The sequence below is a fragment of the Leptinotarsa decemlineata genome, unplaced genomic scaffold (genome assembly GCF_025532065.1).
Source record: "Leptinotarsa decemlineata unplaced genomic scaffold, Ldec_3_MD MMD2_tig00004067_RagTag_RagTag, whole genome shotgun sequence".
In the NCBI taxonomy this organism is placed as follows: domain Eukaryota; kingdom Metazoa; phylum Arthropoda; class Insecta; order Coleoptera; family Chrysomelidae; genus Leptinotarsa; species Leptinotarsa decemlineata.
In genome coordinates, this window is record NW_027412602.1 from 2057145 (window position 1) to 2072482 (window position 15338).

At 33.0% G+C, this 15338-nt stretch overlaps 1 protein-coding gene and 1 long non-coding RNA gene across 10 annotated transcripts in view; one reads left to right on the forward strand and one right to left on the reverse strand.

The window, feature by feature from the left end:
• On the forward strand, window positions 1–13018 carry LOC111507548 (uncharacterized). Of its 9 annotated transcripts, XM_074178582.1 has the most exons (9): window positions 1–219; window positions 312–385; window positions 4398–4496; window positions 8182–8319; window positions 8383–8602; window positions 9473–9670; window positions 10067–10281; window positions 10341–10536; window positions 12708–13018. In XM_074178582.1, exons 1-9 carry the CDS (start codon window positions 183–185, stop codon window positions 12806–12808), a joined length of 1278 nt encoding a protein of 425 aa, XP_074034683.1. In that variant the 5' UTR covers window positions 1–182; the 3' UTR covers window positions 12809–13018. The 9 variants fall into 9 exon arrangements, with proteins under 9 accessions (XP_074034683.1, XP_023018642.2, XP_023018645.2 ...); XM_023162874.2 differs by having other exon boundaries at window positions 8182–8602; XM_023162875.2 differs by having other exon boundaries at window positions 3–219; window positions 8185–8602.
• Window positions 13008–15338, reverse strand: part of LOC111507550 (uncharacterized) — a 27428-nt gene continuing 25097 nt past the window's right edge. Inside the window, exon 2 of the long non-coding RNA XR_012466279.1 lies at window positions 13008–13152. This is a non-coding gene — a long non-coding RNA (uncharacterized lncRNA). The remainder of the gene's footprint in view (window positions 13153–15338) is intronic.

Here is a 15338-nt window from a genome sequence, read left to right on the forward strand (position 1 = left end):
TATAAGTTCATTTTAACCACATAATTCCAAACGTCAATTTGTTTTCTGCCATTTGAGAGTTTTCTGTTTCTGTGTTTACTGCGTTTCACTCGAGGAGGAAAGGCACAGTATTTTCGAGTTTTGGATATTCAAGTATTTTTTCTGTGTTTTGTTGACGCCCTTGTTAATAACAGAGTTGAAATATGTCTTATAGCACTAGAAGAGGCGGTGGATTTGGTGGTAAGTAAAATTGATGATCTTGTTGAAACATCCTCGCCTACTGGGTTTGGCTTCAGATTCACTAGAGGGTTGACGGAATTTTGTTTTCACAGGTCAGCAACAAAATGTGGGCAATATCGGCCAACGTAGGCCTGTTGTAACAAACAATTTTGTACCAGGTGGACAGGTAAGTATCTATTTTTTCTTTTCACTACTATGTACCGGCATAGAGTCCTTTTTTGTTTCTAAATGGGTGTTTTTTTTAAATGGGTTTTATATGGAGTGTACTGAAGACGTTTCATTTCTTAAAGTGTGCCTTATCATAAACTACTATTGAGTGTATATTTATGTTTACTGTGTAGAGTTTTGCAATTTTGAATGTATGAAGAAAAAATAAGGATAAGGGAGGTAAAGTAAACTGCGGGAGTGACGTCTGGTATAGCTTAGTTTTTCCCCAGTTAGCATGAAATTGTTTTTTTATAGCTCAGGATAACTTTACCTGATGCATCTGCATAACTTTATGGCAAGCAGCATTACCAAGCTATGGCCAAAGTGAAATCATGGTTGTTGACTTGTGTGGGATAGTTTCATATGCATTGAGGTGAAATAGCATTTAAAAAAAATACATTTGTTTTGCTATCGTCATTAGTCTCGTTCTGGGTAGATATTAATAAATATCATTATTCTATTGGGCCAGCAGTCTGATTAGAAATGTAACTAAGATAGCAAAATCAACCCAAATTCAACTAGGAAATTTCTCTTGACAAAAATATCTGATCAGTTTTGAGCATAGCATTTTCATCTTTCACCTATTTACGTCCTAGGCCAAACTCTACTCAGTACAAAAGTGGGTCTGGGGAGTGTGGAATATCTTCATCATCTTGAATATTGGGAAAAACAAATTTCCAATTACTATGTACTTCGTAGGGCAGTTTTTTTACAACCTGTCAAGATATAATGTGAGACACTCTTTTTCTTCTTAAACATCTCTAGTATGAAGCTTTCTCTCATATTTTTTATACAGGAGGACTTTGTCTCGAATTTATATCAGTTTCATCATCACTATCACACACACAAATATGAACGTGTCTGCTTATTTTGTTTTTTTGTTGTTTTTTGTAACTACAACAGGAATACTCCCTCTGAACGAATGCTACCTGCTGTCTTCTTGAGTAAATTAATTGGCACCTAAAGTACATTCAAAGTACACAGGTTCGCCTGATGGTCATTGGGAAATATCTTATAACTATTAGTTATTGTCATTACTCATTGTTGAATTTATCATTTTCACCAAATTCAAAACTTTTATTTCTGCAAAAATCTAGAACTTCAATTCCCCTCTTACAATAATATCACTAGTCTGTGCCATTAATATATTTTAGATATATTCCAGTCAATATTTTATTTCATATCTATGTATTTAGTCAGTGAGGGGCTTCAATGGAAAGTTTTTATTGCTGAATGTGAACTTCTGAAATGGACATGTACACATTTTTCACCTTTTCCTTCATTATCAGCTGGCAAATTATTTAAATGTATTATCTAAAATATTTACTATCCTAAGGCCTCACAATATACACATTTTTCATTTTAATTCAAACTGTCGTTATTCAGTGAATATGTTTGTTTAAATAATTTTCCTTTTTTATAATTGAAAATGATCTCCATTATGAACTGTTATTTCTTGGGAATTATAATAGTGAACTAAGTATAAAAAATAACACTTCAATGTGAGATTTCCACTTGACGGTTTACCAAAATGCAACACATGTCTCGCTATACAATAGCCTCTTCAGGCGTCATGACACTCCATACGTTATAATGGATTTTCATCAAGTATCGGTCAGTTCTATCATATTAATGAACTGATTAGAGAGCTGTAGTAAATTTATGTAGAAGAAAATAGAGAATAGAAATGATACTTCACTTCAAAACATTTACAACCATAGTAATATATGTTTATTCCACACTTTTATTAAAAATTTCAATATTGCTATTTATATGTCACATGTCTGGTCTTCCTGAACAAATGTTTCAATTGGCAAAACTCAGTGGGTCCCAAGATGAGGTTGCCGAAGTCAATATAATGGGATATCAGTCGATACACTAATAAAATTTCACTGTTTGCATCATTTGATCATACTTCAGTGTAACCTTGATACAACAAAACTGAGGGGACTTAGAAAATGATTTGTTATATCAATTAATTTGTTGCAATGAGGTTCCTTATTAATATCAACTTTACGTAATTAATTATATGCTTTCCCTGTTATAGGGAAAATACTGTATTTTTATTTAAAAATAGTTAAACAGTTTTTTGTTACATAATAAGTAATCAAAGTAATATCTCTAAACTTTAAATGTGCTTGTGGGAATTCCGAACTTTTTGGCAATGTCAATTTTTCTCATTAAAGGATTCTCATTTACATATTTAATGATTTTTTGTTCTGCAACCATTAAGGAACTCTTTTTTCGGTTATCAGCCATTGCAAACTTTAAACTAACAGCAGTTTCAAACAGCGTTGAACGCCAAACAATAATGTTTGCCTTATGAAAACTTGAAGTTTGAACCTATCGAGACATGAATTTTATTGTCAAATTAAATGTAGGTTAACTGATACAATTTGTTATGTTGAGGTTAATGAAATTCATTATATAAAGGTAAATAATATTCTCTATTTATATTTTGCAACGATTAAAATTCGTAATAAAAATGGTTTTGACAAATGTATTCGTAATATAAAGAAAGGTTTATTTCACATTTACTCTTTCTCGTAGGGGATTTTGAAATATTCGATAAATTAAGGAAATCGTTATATTGAGGGTCGTTATATTGAGATTACACTGTATATTAAGGTTACACTGTATATTGTGTGTATGTCACGTTATTAATTTTTTTTACAACGTAGTCAATAAACGAATTATATTCTATTGTTTTCTTTTGGTTTTACTAATAATTGACTCAATCATTTGATCTCATTGACAAGTTTCAAGATAAGCCCCACCGACATATCTTAGAATCTGTTGAGTTCTGGGACTCACACTCATTGAGCTATTTGTTCATAGACACGTAACTTATAAAAAAAATCACCCAAATTAACGGAAATTACTTTTTCCATGGGTATGTTGCAGGGTCGTTTGGTATATATTTGTGTTGTGAAAGTGGATGCATTTGTACTTTTTGGTATAATCCTAGAAACTGAAACCACAAGACTGGATACAAGTGGAATGTTTAACTTGTAATTGGTATATTATTGTTTCATGCCCCTACATGCCTTCATCCCATTAAAATAAATGGATGTGACAAAATTCACTTGAATCGTTTCCTTAATGTTATGAAAAGTTAAATAACAATCGCTGTTATTGATTTGAGAAATATTTCAAATATCTTGATCCCTCTTGTCTGTCTCAGAGAAAATTTTGTATTATTTCCAATATTTGGTATTCAGGAAGATTTACCATTACGGTTCACTGATTATTGAATGTTGTGGTATTAAAATTGGATGACTGTCAGTAAGCCTAATTGCAGTTTTTTATGGATACCCAGGTACTATCATCGAGTAATGCTATGCAGAGCCATGGTAGTAGCACTTATATAGGCACCTATTTGAAATGTTTGCTAGGCACAGATTATGAGTAACATTCAGGCCAGGCATACTTTAATGGCACTTAGATGTTGGTACTTATAAACTATGCAGAGCAAACAGTCACATATCTTGACTATTATTTTTGTGTTATTGCAATTATTTGTTGTTTTTCAATTGCTTTTTATTTGATTTATGAATGTGCGGTTTTGAAGAAACAATTGAATTTCAACCAAGGCTAAATAGAGTTATTATTGGAAGTTAGCGATACAGAATAAAATATTTCTCCCTGGTAACTTAAAAAGTGAGTGTTCTTGAAATGCTCTTCAACAATAATGCTCTCATTATGTGTAAACATATGTTTACACCTGATGAAAATATTAATGGAGTTGGGGGTTTCTCAATCGTCTACTTAAACCAAATGTGTCGTTAATTTGCGATTCTGACCGCTATTTGTATATTTGACCAAATTAGAGTCAAGATATAAGAAAACGTGTTGATATCTCTAACCGTATGATGTTCCTTGCATCTCTGTTAGAGATGTACCTATATTGATGCTTCGAACCTTTAGAGGTTTTTCAAAAGTAAAACCTGCTCACGTAGCTAAATTCATAGAATAAACCAGCTGGCCAAGCAACACAACAGCAAGTGAGGGCACAACAACCACAACAGCAAAACACATCCATCCAGTTCAGAAATCAAGGACCTGAACAGGTTTGTTTTTTCTGTTTTTTTTTATCAAAGATATTCACTTGATGAAATGAAAATCATATTTCTATATTCAGAGAAAAAAAAATGCCATTTACAATGTGTCCAAGATAAGAAGGGCTAGGGTGGACAAGTCAGAGACTAAAAGAAATAAAAATTCGATGAAATTAGCAGAAAAGTTACTTATTTTAGAACTTATTTTCAAATTCCATTTCAAAATTCACTAATTGATCACGGTGATGCATCAGTGGAGGTATCGCTAAAAACGGTGACTTATACCTGTACATACAAATTTTTTTTCCTTTACATACAAATTGAAATTGGTGGTAGTTCCTTCGAGATAAAAAGTCTGATGAAAATCCGAAACTATCAATGGCAAAGGGTTTTTTATTCATTAATGTGTTCTTAATAACATTAAAAGTTGAAACGATATTTGCTTGTTCCTTTTCTTTTCTGATAGCTCTGGAATGCATTGGAATTTCCTAAATTTTAAAACATCATTCACATAAACTCTGAAGAGATCAACTTTTTTTTGAGTTAAGACATATTTGATGGTTTCCGATTTTGCCATGCTGGCCCGCTTTATCTTGAACACACGTATATAAGTTTCTGAAGTAGTTTTAGTGGCATCGCAAAGTAATTCCTAATTAATTTCCCCATTAGCACAGGCTTTCTCAAAAGCTACTTTCCAAACTTGAAAGGCAGTTTTCAGTAATTCAATACATTTTTACATGGAAGTCCATTATAGTAGACAGACAGACTGATAAAAAAATTTACCATGGAATATTATTGTAATATGAACAATTTTACCAGAATTTTCATTTTGAATCAGTAATGAGATTTGTAATGCGTGATGAGACATTATTTGCAGTCCTCTTTGGAAATATTACAGATATGATTATCCCGTATGACTCTCGACATAGCAATAACAAACATTTTTCACAGCAGATATAGGTCTATCAGTTTTCTGGTTAGTCAATTCTTGTGATGTAGTTGTGTTGAACTTCACAAGAATAGTGTATCTCCATTTTATCATCTTTACCTACAATCTTCTCTCGATAAAGTTTACTGCTGAATTTGGCAGCCAAAATGTTGGCTTTTTCTTAAGATGGTTCCATCAGTGGCACGAAATTGAAATTTCATCTACTGCCTTGGTCAAATGGTAAAGTATTCTATTGGGAAACTGGAAGATATGAAAGTATTGAATCTTGGTTTCTAACCAACAGTTGATGAAAGACTCGTTGGTTTGAGGTGACGTAGTTTGCTTTGATGTTACAAAAAGCAGGAGAGAACTTCAACAATTAAGTTTTAGTGCCTCTTCTGAAAAGAAAAATGGGCATTATTTTGATTGTTTGAATCTCAAATTTCCCTTCGTTTTCATTTTTATCTACATTTAATTGAATTAATAAAGTTGATTGGGAGAGAGGTTTTATGTAGTTGCAAAATTACTTTTAAAATGTTGATCTGGAAAAATTTGCGAAAATATTGGTGCAAAATAAATCTGCACTGTTTTTATTCTCTCAAACGTAAGTACACTAAACAGTTCAGTATTGTGAATGCCTTGGATAAATCTAAAGTTGATGAAAAGATGCCTGCAATATTAGCAGTTGTTTATACTTTCGAATTGTGACCTCAATTTATTCTTATTTCACTTAATTTCTATCCTTAGGTTTACATTGAAACAGTAATTTTTTTAATGTAAACATCTTTTTAACAGTCGAATTTGTATATATTTTTCAAGGCTTAGAATTACTTATCATTACTTTAGATCTTGTGCACCCTTGAGTACCTTCAGTGTCCCACTCAGAATGAATACAGTCTTATATTTTTGTAAAAAAATAGTTTTACCTACGATTTTAGACCTCCACAAGATGCAAATTTTAAGGCAATCAGCATAGACGAAATGTCATTGCGCCATCTTCTGTGGTTGTTGAATAAAGCCAGTTTTGGAACATCTAGCTTTATGTTAGAGGTATTGAAAACAGTTACTTAAAAAATGTGTTTAGAATATTATGTTTAGATTCACATGTCAGTTTTCAGCAGAAAATTCCCACTTGTGGAAATTCAATGTCCTAATTTTATTATCATCCTGTTCAGAATTTTGCTTAAAAAGTAGATACGATTTACAAATATTTCTTGACCCCTTCATTCATTGTTGTCACCTTCTATCAAAGTATACAAGAATTCGAATATTAACTGGCTCAGGCCAAAATAATTACACCTTGAGTGGATTTTCCAGAACAACTTTTTGTAACACCTGTTAACCTGTTTATCTTAGCTGCTGCTTCATATTTTACAACCCATGCACATGGCATCTGATAAATTCACTAAAAATCTCTACTACTAGCATCGTCATATTCAATGGCCATTTCTAAATTAACTCAATAAACTGGCAACAATACACACAATTATAATTATTGTGTTAAAATAACAGAATATCTGTATTGAATGTCAGTTGAATTGCTTTGTTTCATGGCCTACAAATAAAAATTTCTAACGTTTGTATGACTAAGTAGATTTTCAATACATTCACAATTTCTTTGGCACGATATTGCTGTGAAAATACATTTTATTGGGAATTTTATAATTACTATTTAGGTGGGAAATTACAAGAACTTGTCTACCTGACTAGAGCGGGTCTGAATCCCCTTCCAGTTTGAACTCTTGTTTGCTATTGGCTAACAGAAGTAGAATTCAGATTTTGCAAGTATATTCTAATAATATATATTGTAAATTTACCACAAAGCAGTAATACATTTATTACATATTTTTTGTAATTTCCAGTGATATTTTTTAAAATATTTGAGTACTATAAATATGGACAATATATGGAATTATAAAACTAATTTGTACATAATAGTATAACAAAGGCGATATTTTTTCTTTTCCTTTATAAATTTACAAATAAACTTGAATTCCTTATTCTAAATTTTAATTTGTTTTTCTAAATTTTAATTTCCAGAAGTCTTGTTATATTGAAATAAAAAGTTGAGTAAAATTCTGATTTCAATTATTGCTTGAATTTGTAGATAAACCAAATTACTAAATTATTTGATAATAAATTCAATGTAAAATCTCACAATTACAATATAAATTTACTAGTTTTTTTTTCAATGTACTTCCCCTTTTTCTCATTATTTTCCGGATGTGGTGGTAATTAGATTTTTGTTTTTAGAATTTATCAATCCCAACAAAAAATACCTAGGCATACACGCAGATTTTAATCCATCGGTTAGTATCACACGAGACCAATTCATAAGACTGTTCATCTTAAGTAGAACACACTGTATATAGGACAGATATTTTATTCTTTGGAATGTAGGCTTTTACGGCTGGCGTCAATGTTTTGGCTGGTTTCCGGATTTTGCGGTGGTCTTCTTTGGATATTATTTCCAAACGTTTCGCCTGCAACTGCGGCAGTCGTCTTTAGTGACATGGTCGAAGTACTCTTCTCGACGTGTCAACTGAAAAGTTTCAGTTGGAAATCATAACCAAAGAAGACCACGGTAAAACCCGGAAACCATCCAAAACATTTTATTCTTTTTTGGCTGTCAGCTGTCACCCCCAAAAAGGGTGATAACTAGTGTGGTCATACCGTCCGTAAACATGCCTCTTCATTTCACCACGTTGAATCATATAAAATAATCTCAACTTATATTACAATATTCATATTCAATTTAATATACTCAAGCAGCAAGCTAAGCAACAGTTACCGCAAGCAAAGCAACCTCAACCACAGATTAAACAGCAGCAACCCCAGGCAAAGGTGCTACAACAATCAAATCAGCAGCAGCAACAAGCCCAACAACAGCAAGCCCAAAAGCAGCAGGCCCAAGTGCAACAGCAGCAGGCCCAAGTGCAACAGCAGCAGGCCCAAGTGCAACAGCAGCAGGCCCAAGTGCAACAGCAGCCGACCCAAGTGCAACAACCAGCTGTACAGCAACAGGTTACACAACAACAGCAGGCTCAGCAACAACAAATTGAAATGGAAACCACTCCAGCTCAGAACAATGCCTTTGCTCCTTCTGTAGAAAACCCTGAAAATGCAGATATGGAAGCCATGGATACTTCAACTGAAGTAAAAAAGAAGCCATTCTGGCACCATAACAAAGGTTAGTTCTTTAAGTGTATCTTCAAATGCCTTAAATTTGGTCCATTTGCCAGGCCCCGAAACCGTTAATACTTATGGTTAACAGAGTTGAGATCATTAGAAAATGATTATTTTTCAAATGAATATTTATAAATCAATTTTATTAAATTACCAAATACCAATTCGAAACTTCTATTGATTTTACAAAATTTGAAAGTAGCTTTGATAATTAATGTTTGAATGAAACTGATAATGATAAACTTTTATTGAAATATGTGTACTAGAACATTGAAAATTAAAAAAGAAAATAATAATGAAACCGTGGATAACTGAACAACTCTTGCAATTGGTTTCACATAAAATATATCTACAACATGTAAAACATCCAAAAGTTTGATGTACCAAACACGTGCAGCAAAATGCATTTTAATAAAATTGATTGTGAAAATTTTATAATTATTATCATGGGTAGAAAACAACTATGTTTATTGGAATTTTGAACACTTGGTTTTGTCATCATACATTGTATATTTTAACAAATAATGAATGCACTGGCCTGTTACTGGATGAAAATTAATAACACTATCCATAAAAATAATTGAACAATTTTCACAAACAAGCTTCATCAGTAGAAAATGTAGCAAGGAAGCTGTGATGTTAGTGAAAAGCTTTGAGAAATAAAAAAAAGTTTGTGAAAATTATTTAATTATCATGGATAGTCTTAACAAATAAATATTATAATAATCTATTGGTCATGGGTGAAAAATGATGACAAATCTCTGTGCAAATTTGATATTGATTTCAATAAGTGAAATGAATCTTTTCTGATGAATTGTTTGTGCTGTTTAGATACTCATTTCTGTAATAATATCTATAATATGAAACATTCCAGGTAAAATTGCAAAGAAAGAAAGAACGCGTAGGCGCAATGTGATGTTGACTCGAACCCTGAAACCCAAAAATGCAGTCATGGTTTTGAATGAACTTGTCAAGAACACTACTTATGCCGTTGAGGAACTTCCCACAAAGTTTAACGGAAATTCTTTCAAAGCTACTGTAGTATATGAAGGATCAGAACATGTTGGATTTGGTAAGTTGGGATGATGCTTATATTGTAATCATTGCATTAATAGAATAATTCACCACATGGAGTCAGCAGGCTAATTTATAATGAAGAATTATCTAGCGTTACACCTGTGGTAGATAAACGATTAGGTGATAGACACTTGTTTGACCGTTTTGGTCATTTCATTTGTTGATTTGCCTAAACTTGCACCTGAGAGTAGGCTTTTCATATTTCAATAAATTTGGCCATAGTGAAGGAGCACACAGTAATTCATTTGAATATATGAAACAATTTCAGTATTCATTTCAAATTTGTAGATTTTTCAAGTATGTTTGCTTTAGATTTTTAAATTGTGAAATGAACTATTTGTATTACAACCAGCACCTTATTGATGAAAAATAATGCCCAAAATCATTTTAGGTCGTAACAAAATGCAAGCCAAAAATGCAGCTGCTGAAACAGCTCTGAAACATTTTGTAAAATCACATAAATTAACAGAAATGAAGAAAGACGAAGAAGGAAACGAAAATATGGATTTATCAGAAGAAGATGCCCAGAACCCTCTGCCGTGGCAGCATGTGGTTTCATTCGCTCTCTTCAAACTTTTCTGTTCGTGGGAAGAAGGTTCGAATGGAGTGAGTAAAATTTCAAAAATATTTTCAGTGGTCGATTAATTATATATCTTGCCTTTCAGAGCGCAGTTAATTCTGTACACGAACTCAAACAGGCAAAAAAGATGCCAGAAAATCCTGAAACGGTTAATCCCTTAATGATGGTCAACCAGATGTTGCCTCAAGCTCATTTTGAAGAAATTGGCAAGACTGGTGTTCATCCCAATATTCTGTTTTCATTCAAATGCATAGTAGGTGAGGATGTCTTCATTGGAACAGGTAAGAATTTTGAACCTAGAGGATTTGTCTATACTCGAATTTAAGCTAAATATATATCCTATTGTCTTGGTTAGCAAATGAAGAACAAATGAAGTGTTTGTGAACTGTTCATAAAATGACGCGAATAGTCAAATTTCGCGGGCTACGTAGATTTGATTAGCGATTTTTAAATTTTATGTTGGTACACTTGTTTCGAACATATATTCACAGTTTCAGCTGTATAGCATATTTAGTTTGTTGGTGAGAGGCGTAAAAGTTAGGAACTGTTATGCGTATTTGGTGATTTATGCTAAAATTGACCATAGAATTCGCATCAAATCTTCTGTGAAAAATAGAATTGAGTGCTCAAAAACACTTGAAATGTTGACAGTGATATACAAGTGGTACAAGCTTTTCACAGAACGTCAAAAAGATGTAAATGACGACGCTCGATCTGGACGCCCCAGCATATCAACAATCGATGGAAATGTTGAGAAAGTGAAGAAAATTGTTATGGAGAATCGTTGAAGTTACTGAGAATGTCGGCATATCAGTTGGCTCATTCCATGCAATTTTTTTGGAAATCTTCAAAGTTCGGTTTTCTCATACCGCCCATGGCCACAATGAGTCTACAGTTAGAATTTTGAAACTTGCAAACACATATAATGTGGATTTGAAACTTTTTAATTCTTCTGTGGAATCATTTCAAAAAGACATAAAATATTGTTTTTGATAGCGGCTTATTTTTGCCTCTATTTTTTATATTTTTCCTTACATCTAGCTGATAGATTTCTTGATCATTTTGTAAATATAGCCAATGCCGTCAATGAATAAATACATTTTGGGCATGAAGTGTGTGGCAGCGTAGTTCGTTCCAAAATTGCTGAATTTGGACAAAAAAAACCGTTGCATAAGCATTGCTCGGCTTTTGTTAAATGACGTCTTCGGTTATTCAGATTTGCTGGAAAGGGTCATAACTGGTGACAATACATAGGAATATGGTTATGACTTCGAAATCAAAGTCCAATTATCCCAATGGAAGAGTCCAGGAGGGCCAAGACCAAAGAAAGTATGCCAAGTTCGAACAAAATCAAGATTTTGCTCACTGTTTTCTTCGATTACTGTGGCGTAATGCATTGCGAGTTCTTGCCAAATTGTTGTACGGTCAATAAGAAGTATTATTTTGAAGTTATGTGCCACTTGCGAGGAGCAATACGAAGAAAACGTCCGGTATTGAAAAACAATCTATACCTTTTGCTTCACGATAATGCACCTGCTCACTGATTATTGCTTGTTTGTAATTTTTTGGACAAAAACAACACCTTATCATGCCTCAGCCACCTCATTTACCAGATTTAGACCCATGAAAGGATGGCGTTTTGCGACGATTAAGGTAATAAAAACGGAATCGCTGAAAGAGCTCGAGTGCATAACAGAAGTGTTTCGAGGATTGGAGAACACGCTGGCACAAGGATATTATATCTGAGGGGGACTACTTTAAAGGGGACAAAACAGAAATTGACGATTAAATAAACATTTTTTGGGAAAAATTTAATTTCATTAAAATCTGCCTGGATTTTTGCAGGTTTGCTTCATTTTCAAACATCATAAAAAATTTCCAATTGAAAAAAGTAAATTGGTGACAGTAAACGGGGAGCATAAGACTGACAATAAATATAATTTTCTTATTAAAGCACGTTGGAACTATGTCTGATCCCTATATCCCAGGTGTCTGTTTTTTGTTTTATTAGGCAATTGATACTAATTACCTTTCAGAGATTGGAATTTTCAATCACCAAATTATTTTAACGCTAATAGTGGATGTTTACACACTAATTCCCTTTTGAAAAGGTCTACTGTCATGAAACCAAGTTTTGCAGAATCATTTGTTAAAAATCCTCCTTAAAGACACCTTATTAATGTACGCACCTAGCCTTGTCTAATATAAAAACAAAAGTTACAATAACTTTAGCTTAGAAATCATTTCAGTTTTTCCTAATTCCTGTCATTCGTATGTTTAGTGAATTTTTATGTTATCGGTGAAAAGAATGCAATTGTGACTGTCAATGGAAAGCATGGGACTAAATTATGAATGATTTAAAATTAGAAATTGTTCCGTAGAACGCACAAACAATGTCTATACAAGATATCGTAGTTCAATAATGTTATGAAGTGTTGTTTTTATTTTTCAGGTTCGAATAAGAAAGCAGCCAAGAGGATGGCAGCTTATGGAGCATGCCATAAAATTTTGGGGATAAACTATCCCGAAGATGTATATGTCCCTAATTACTAAGTTAAGTTGAATGTTAGTGAGGAGTATTTCCGACCCAAGTTTTTCCATTATCTAACTAGTGATTTGGACTGAAACTGTGTATCTCATTATGCAGGATTAGTGTTACAGAAAAAATATGTATGTGCAAGAAAATATTTATGTTTATTGTGACTTATGGATTTTTTATTTTGAAACTTTTTTATGAATGGATTAAATGATATAACATAATAACTGATCGCTTTATTTATGCAACATCACACGTACAAAGTTGAAGTTCAGACTGATAAATGCGGTCCACTATGTCATTCACTTCAATTTATTTAGCTATGCTTAAAATGGCTACATCCAAAATCTCGTCAGAAATTCTGAAACAAAAATAGAATGGGTTGTCTTATGTTTTAATGGATTCAATACCAGCCAATTTATCTTTGGTAATGAAATATTCGAAAATGGAAATGAAATGAAAAATGAAATATAACAAGTGATTGCTGACTCGAACAAAATGAACCAATAAGATACACTTCTGTTTCGATGTGAATATGAATCGAACATCATTTTCTAAGTGAGGAAATCATGAAAACTGATATCTGTGTGTCCAAGATAAAGAAGTTCAGCATATGAAAAAATCTGAGACAAAAGATTAGTGAAATCAGGAAATTCCGCAAGTTCTGAAGGTATTCAAAAAGCACTGAAATTCGAAGATTCAGTTTTTAATCCAATGTTTGGTCTCCGAGACATTGTCAACAATTTTAATTTTTCATATGGATTATAATGATAAATTCCTAACTGAACAAACTTCCTAATTTCACTGACTTTGTATCTTCATGGTTTTCGATTTTCCCCATAGGGCTCTTCTTATTCCTCAACACATTGTATATTCATGATACCTTTCACATAGAAATAATTCAAAACCTCCACACCAGAGCTACAACACTCTAAAATTCTGTAACTTCGGCTGCTGATCATATGATTCTAGAATCTGAAACGTTCAAATTTAGTAGTATTTTGTAAATTTGAACATACATCACACTGGATAATTGATTGACAAAATCTAACTGTATATATTTGTTTGAAGGTGATTTAATCAGTTCGGACTTCCATTGTCTGATATATGAAATGATTTGAAATCCCTGAAAGAATTAAATAAGAAGAATTAAAAATGAATAGCTGAAAAAACAATTATATTAATAAAAAAAAACTGAAATGTAATAATAGTGAAATAAAATACAAGTAAAAATAGAACAAAAATATAATGAAAAAGTTGAGAGATTCCAAGCCAAATTACTTTACGACGTTTCGATTGTTAGTATCCACAATCGTCTTCTGGTGATGACTGGACTAATTCCTCCGAGAGATGGCTATTTATGGACCATTCGAGTACTTTCACTTATCTCCGCTTTGCTTTTTCCCCTTCACTGGTTTAGTGGGCGATGGCCGTTTGGCGGAAGTTGGCCATTTTTCGCTTGATTATGGGTTTTCATGTTGCGTATCTCTACGCTAGCTTGGCAGAATACATTGTTGGACAACATGTATGCGGCTTCTTTGAATTTTCTCCTAAACCAATGCTCCTTCTTTGTGTATGATCTCAGCTTGGGACCACTCAATGTTATGTTGATGGGTCGAAACATGCTCTGCTACTCCTAATTTGCTGGTTTCCCTTTGCTGTGTGTGTTTCTTGTGCTCGGCAGTGCGAACATTCAATGGCCTCTTAGTTTCCTGCTGTGTTTTAGCTAAAGTCTGTTCTACCATCGCATTGGAGTTTGGAGTAGCCATTCCGTTGAAGATCATTTTTGATGATGTCTAGTTCCTTCTCAAGACTTTCCTTAGTATTGCAGATCCCGAAAGCACGGTCTACTATAGTCTTGATTCCTCTTTTAGTCGATTGATGGTGGTTGGATTCGCGGTTCAGATACTGTCCTGTGAGTGGGTTTCCCACTTAGTGTTGACCCTCTTCACCAAATTAACGTGAAGTTAGCCACATATTTCTAGCCACACTTTCTGAAGAAGGGAAACTCTAACGTGGGATAGAGGAACACAGGCGGTGTTCTCAGATTGTTTTTCTTCCTTAACTTCGTACGATCAACATTTCTTAAGGTAATTGGAGTCGGGTAGTGATGTAATTTGATACAAACAAAGCCTCTAATCATTCACAATTTACTCAATATATTTCGAGTGCCAAATTTTCGCAAATATGGGTACATGTCTAAGATGATATACCTTACTAATTTGTTTGACCCTTTGGAGACAAGAAAAATTAATTATACGGGAGACTACTATCAGCAATCCACCCGAAATATTTTGAGTGTCAGAAATTCTAGAGTTTCTAAAGAAGGTTTTAAGTATACGGGTTGAAATCAATTGTTTTCTCGCAGAATAACGATCGGTCAGTAACAAAAAGGTGTCTGGGCAATAAGTACCAAAAATAATTGTTATGTTAAAAAAGTTGATTGAATGTTCGACCAAAGACATTTCAAAGTTCAGAAATACGTGACTGGTTCATTACCAAACATTAAATTTTTATTTCTTTTTTTTTCTTTCATTATTTTTGTTT

Excerpts from the sequence above, each read along its gene's own strand:
- LOC111507548 (XM_023162874.2), top strand. The coding sequence starts at position 183 with ATGTCTTATAGCACTAGAAGAGGCGGTGGATTTGGTG. Across the intron at positions 220-311 it reads AAGAGGCGGTGGATTTGGTG|GTCAGCAACAAAATGTGGGC; the intron begins GTAAGTAAAATT and ends TTGTTTTCACAG. Across the intron at positions 9,671-10,066 it reads ATCAGAACATGTTGGATTTG|GTCGTAACAAAATGCAAGCC; the intron begins GTAAGTTGGGAT and ends AAATCATTTTAG.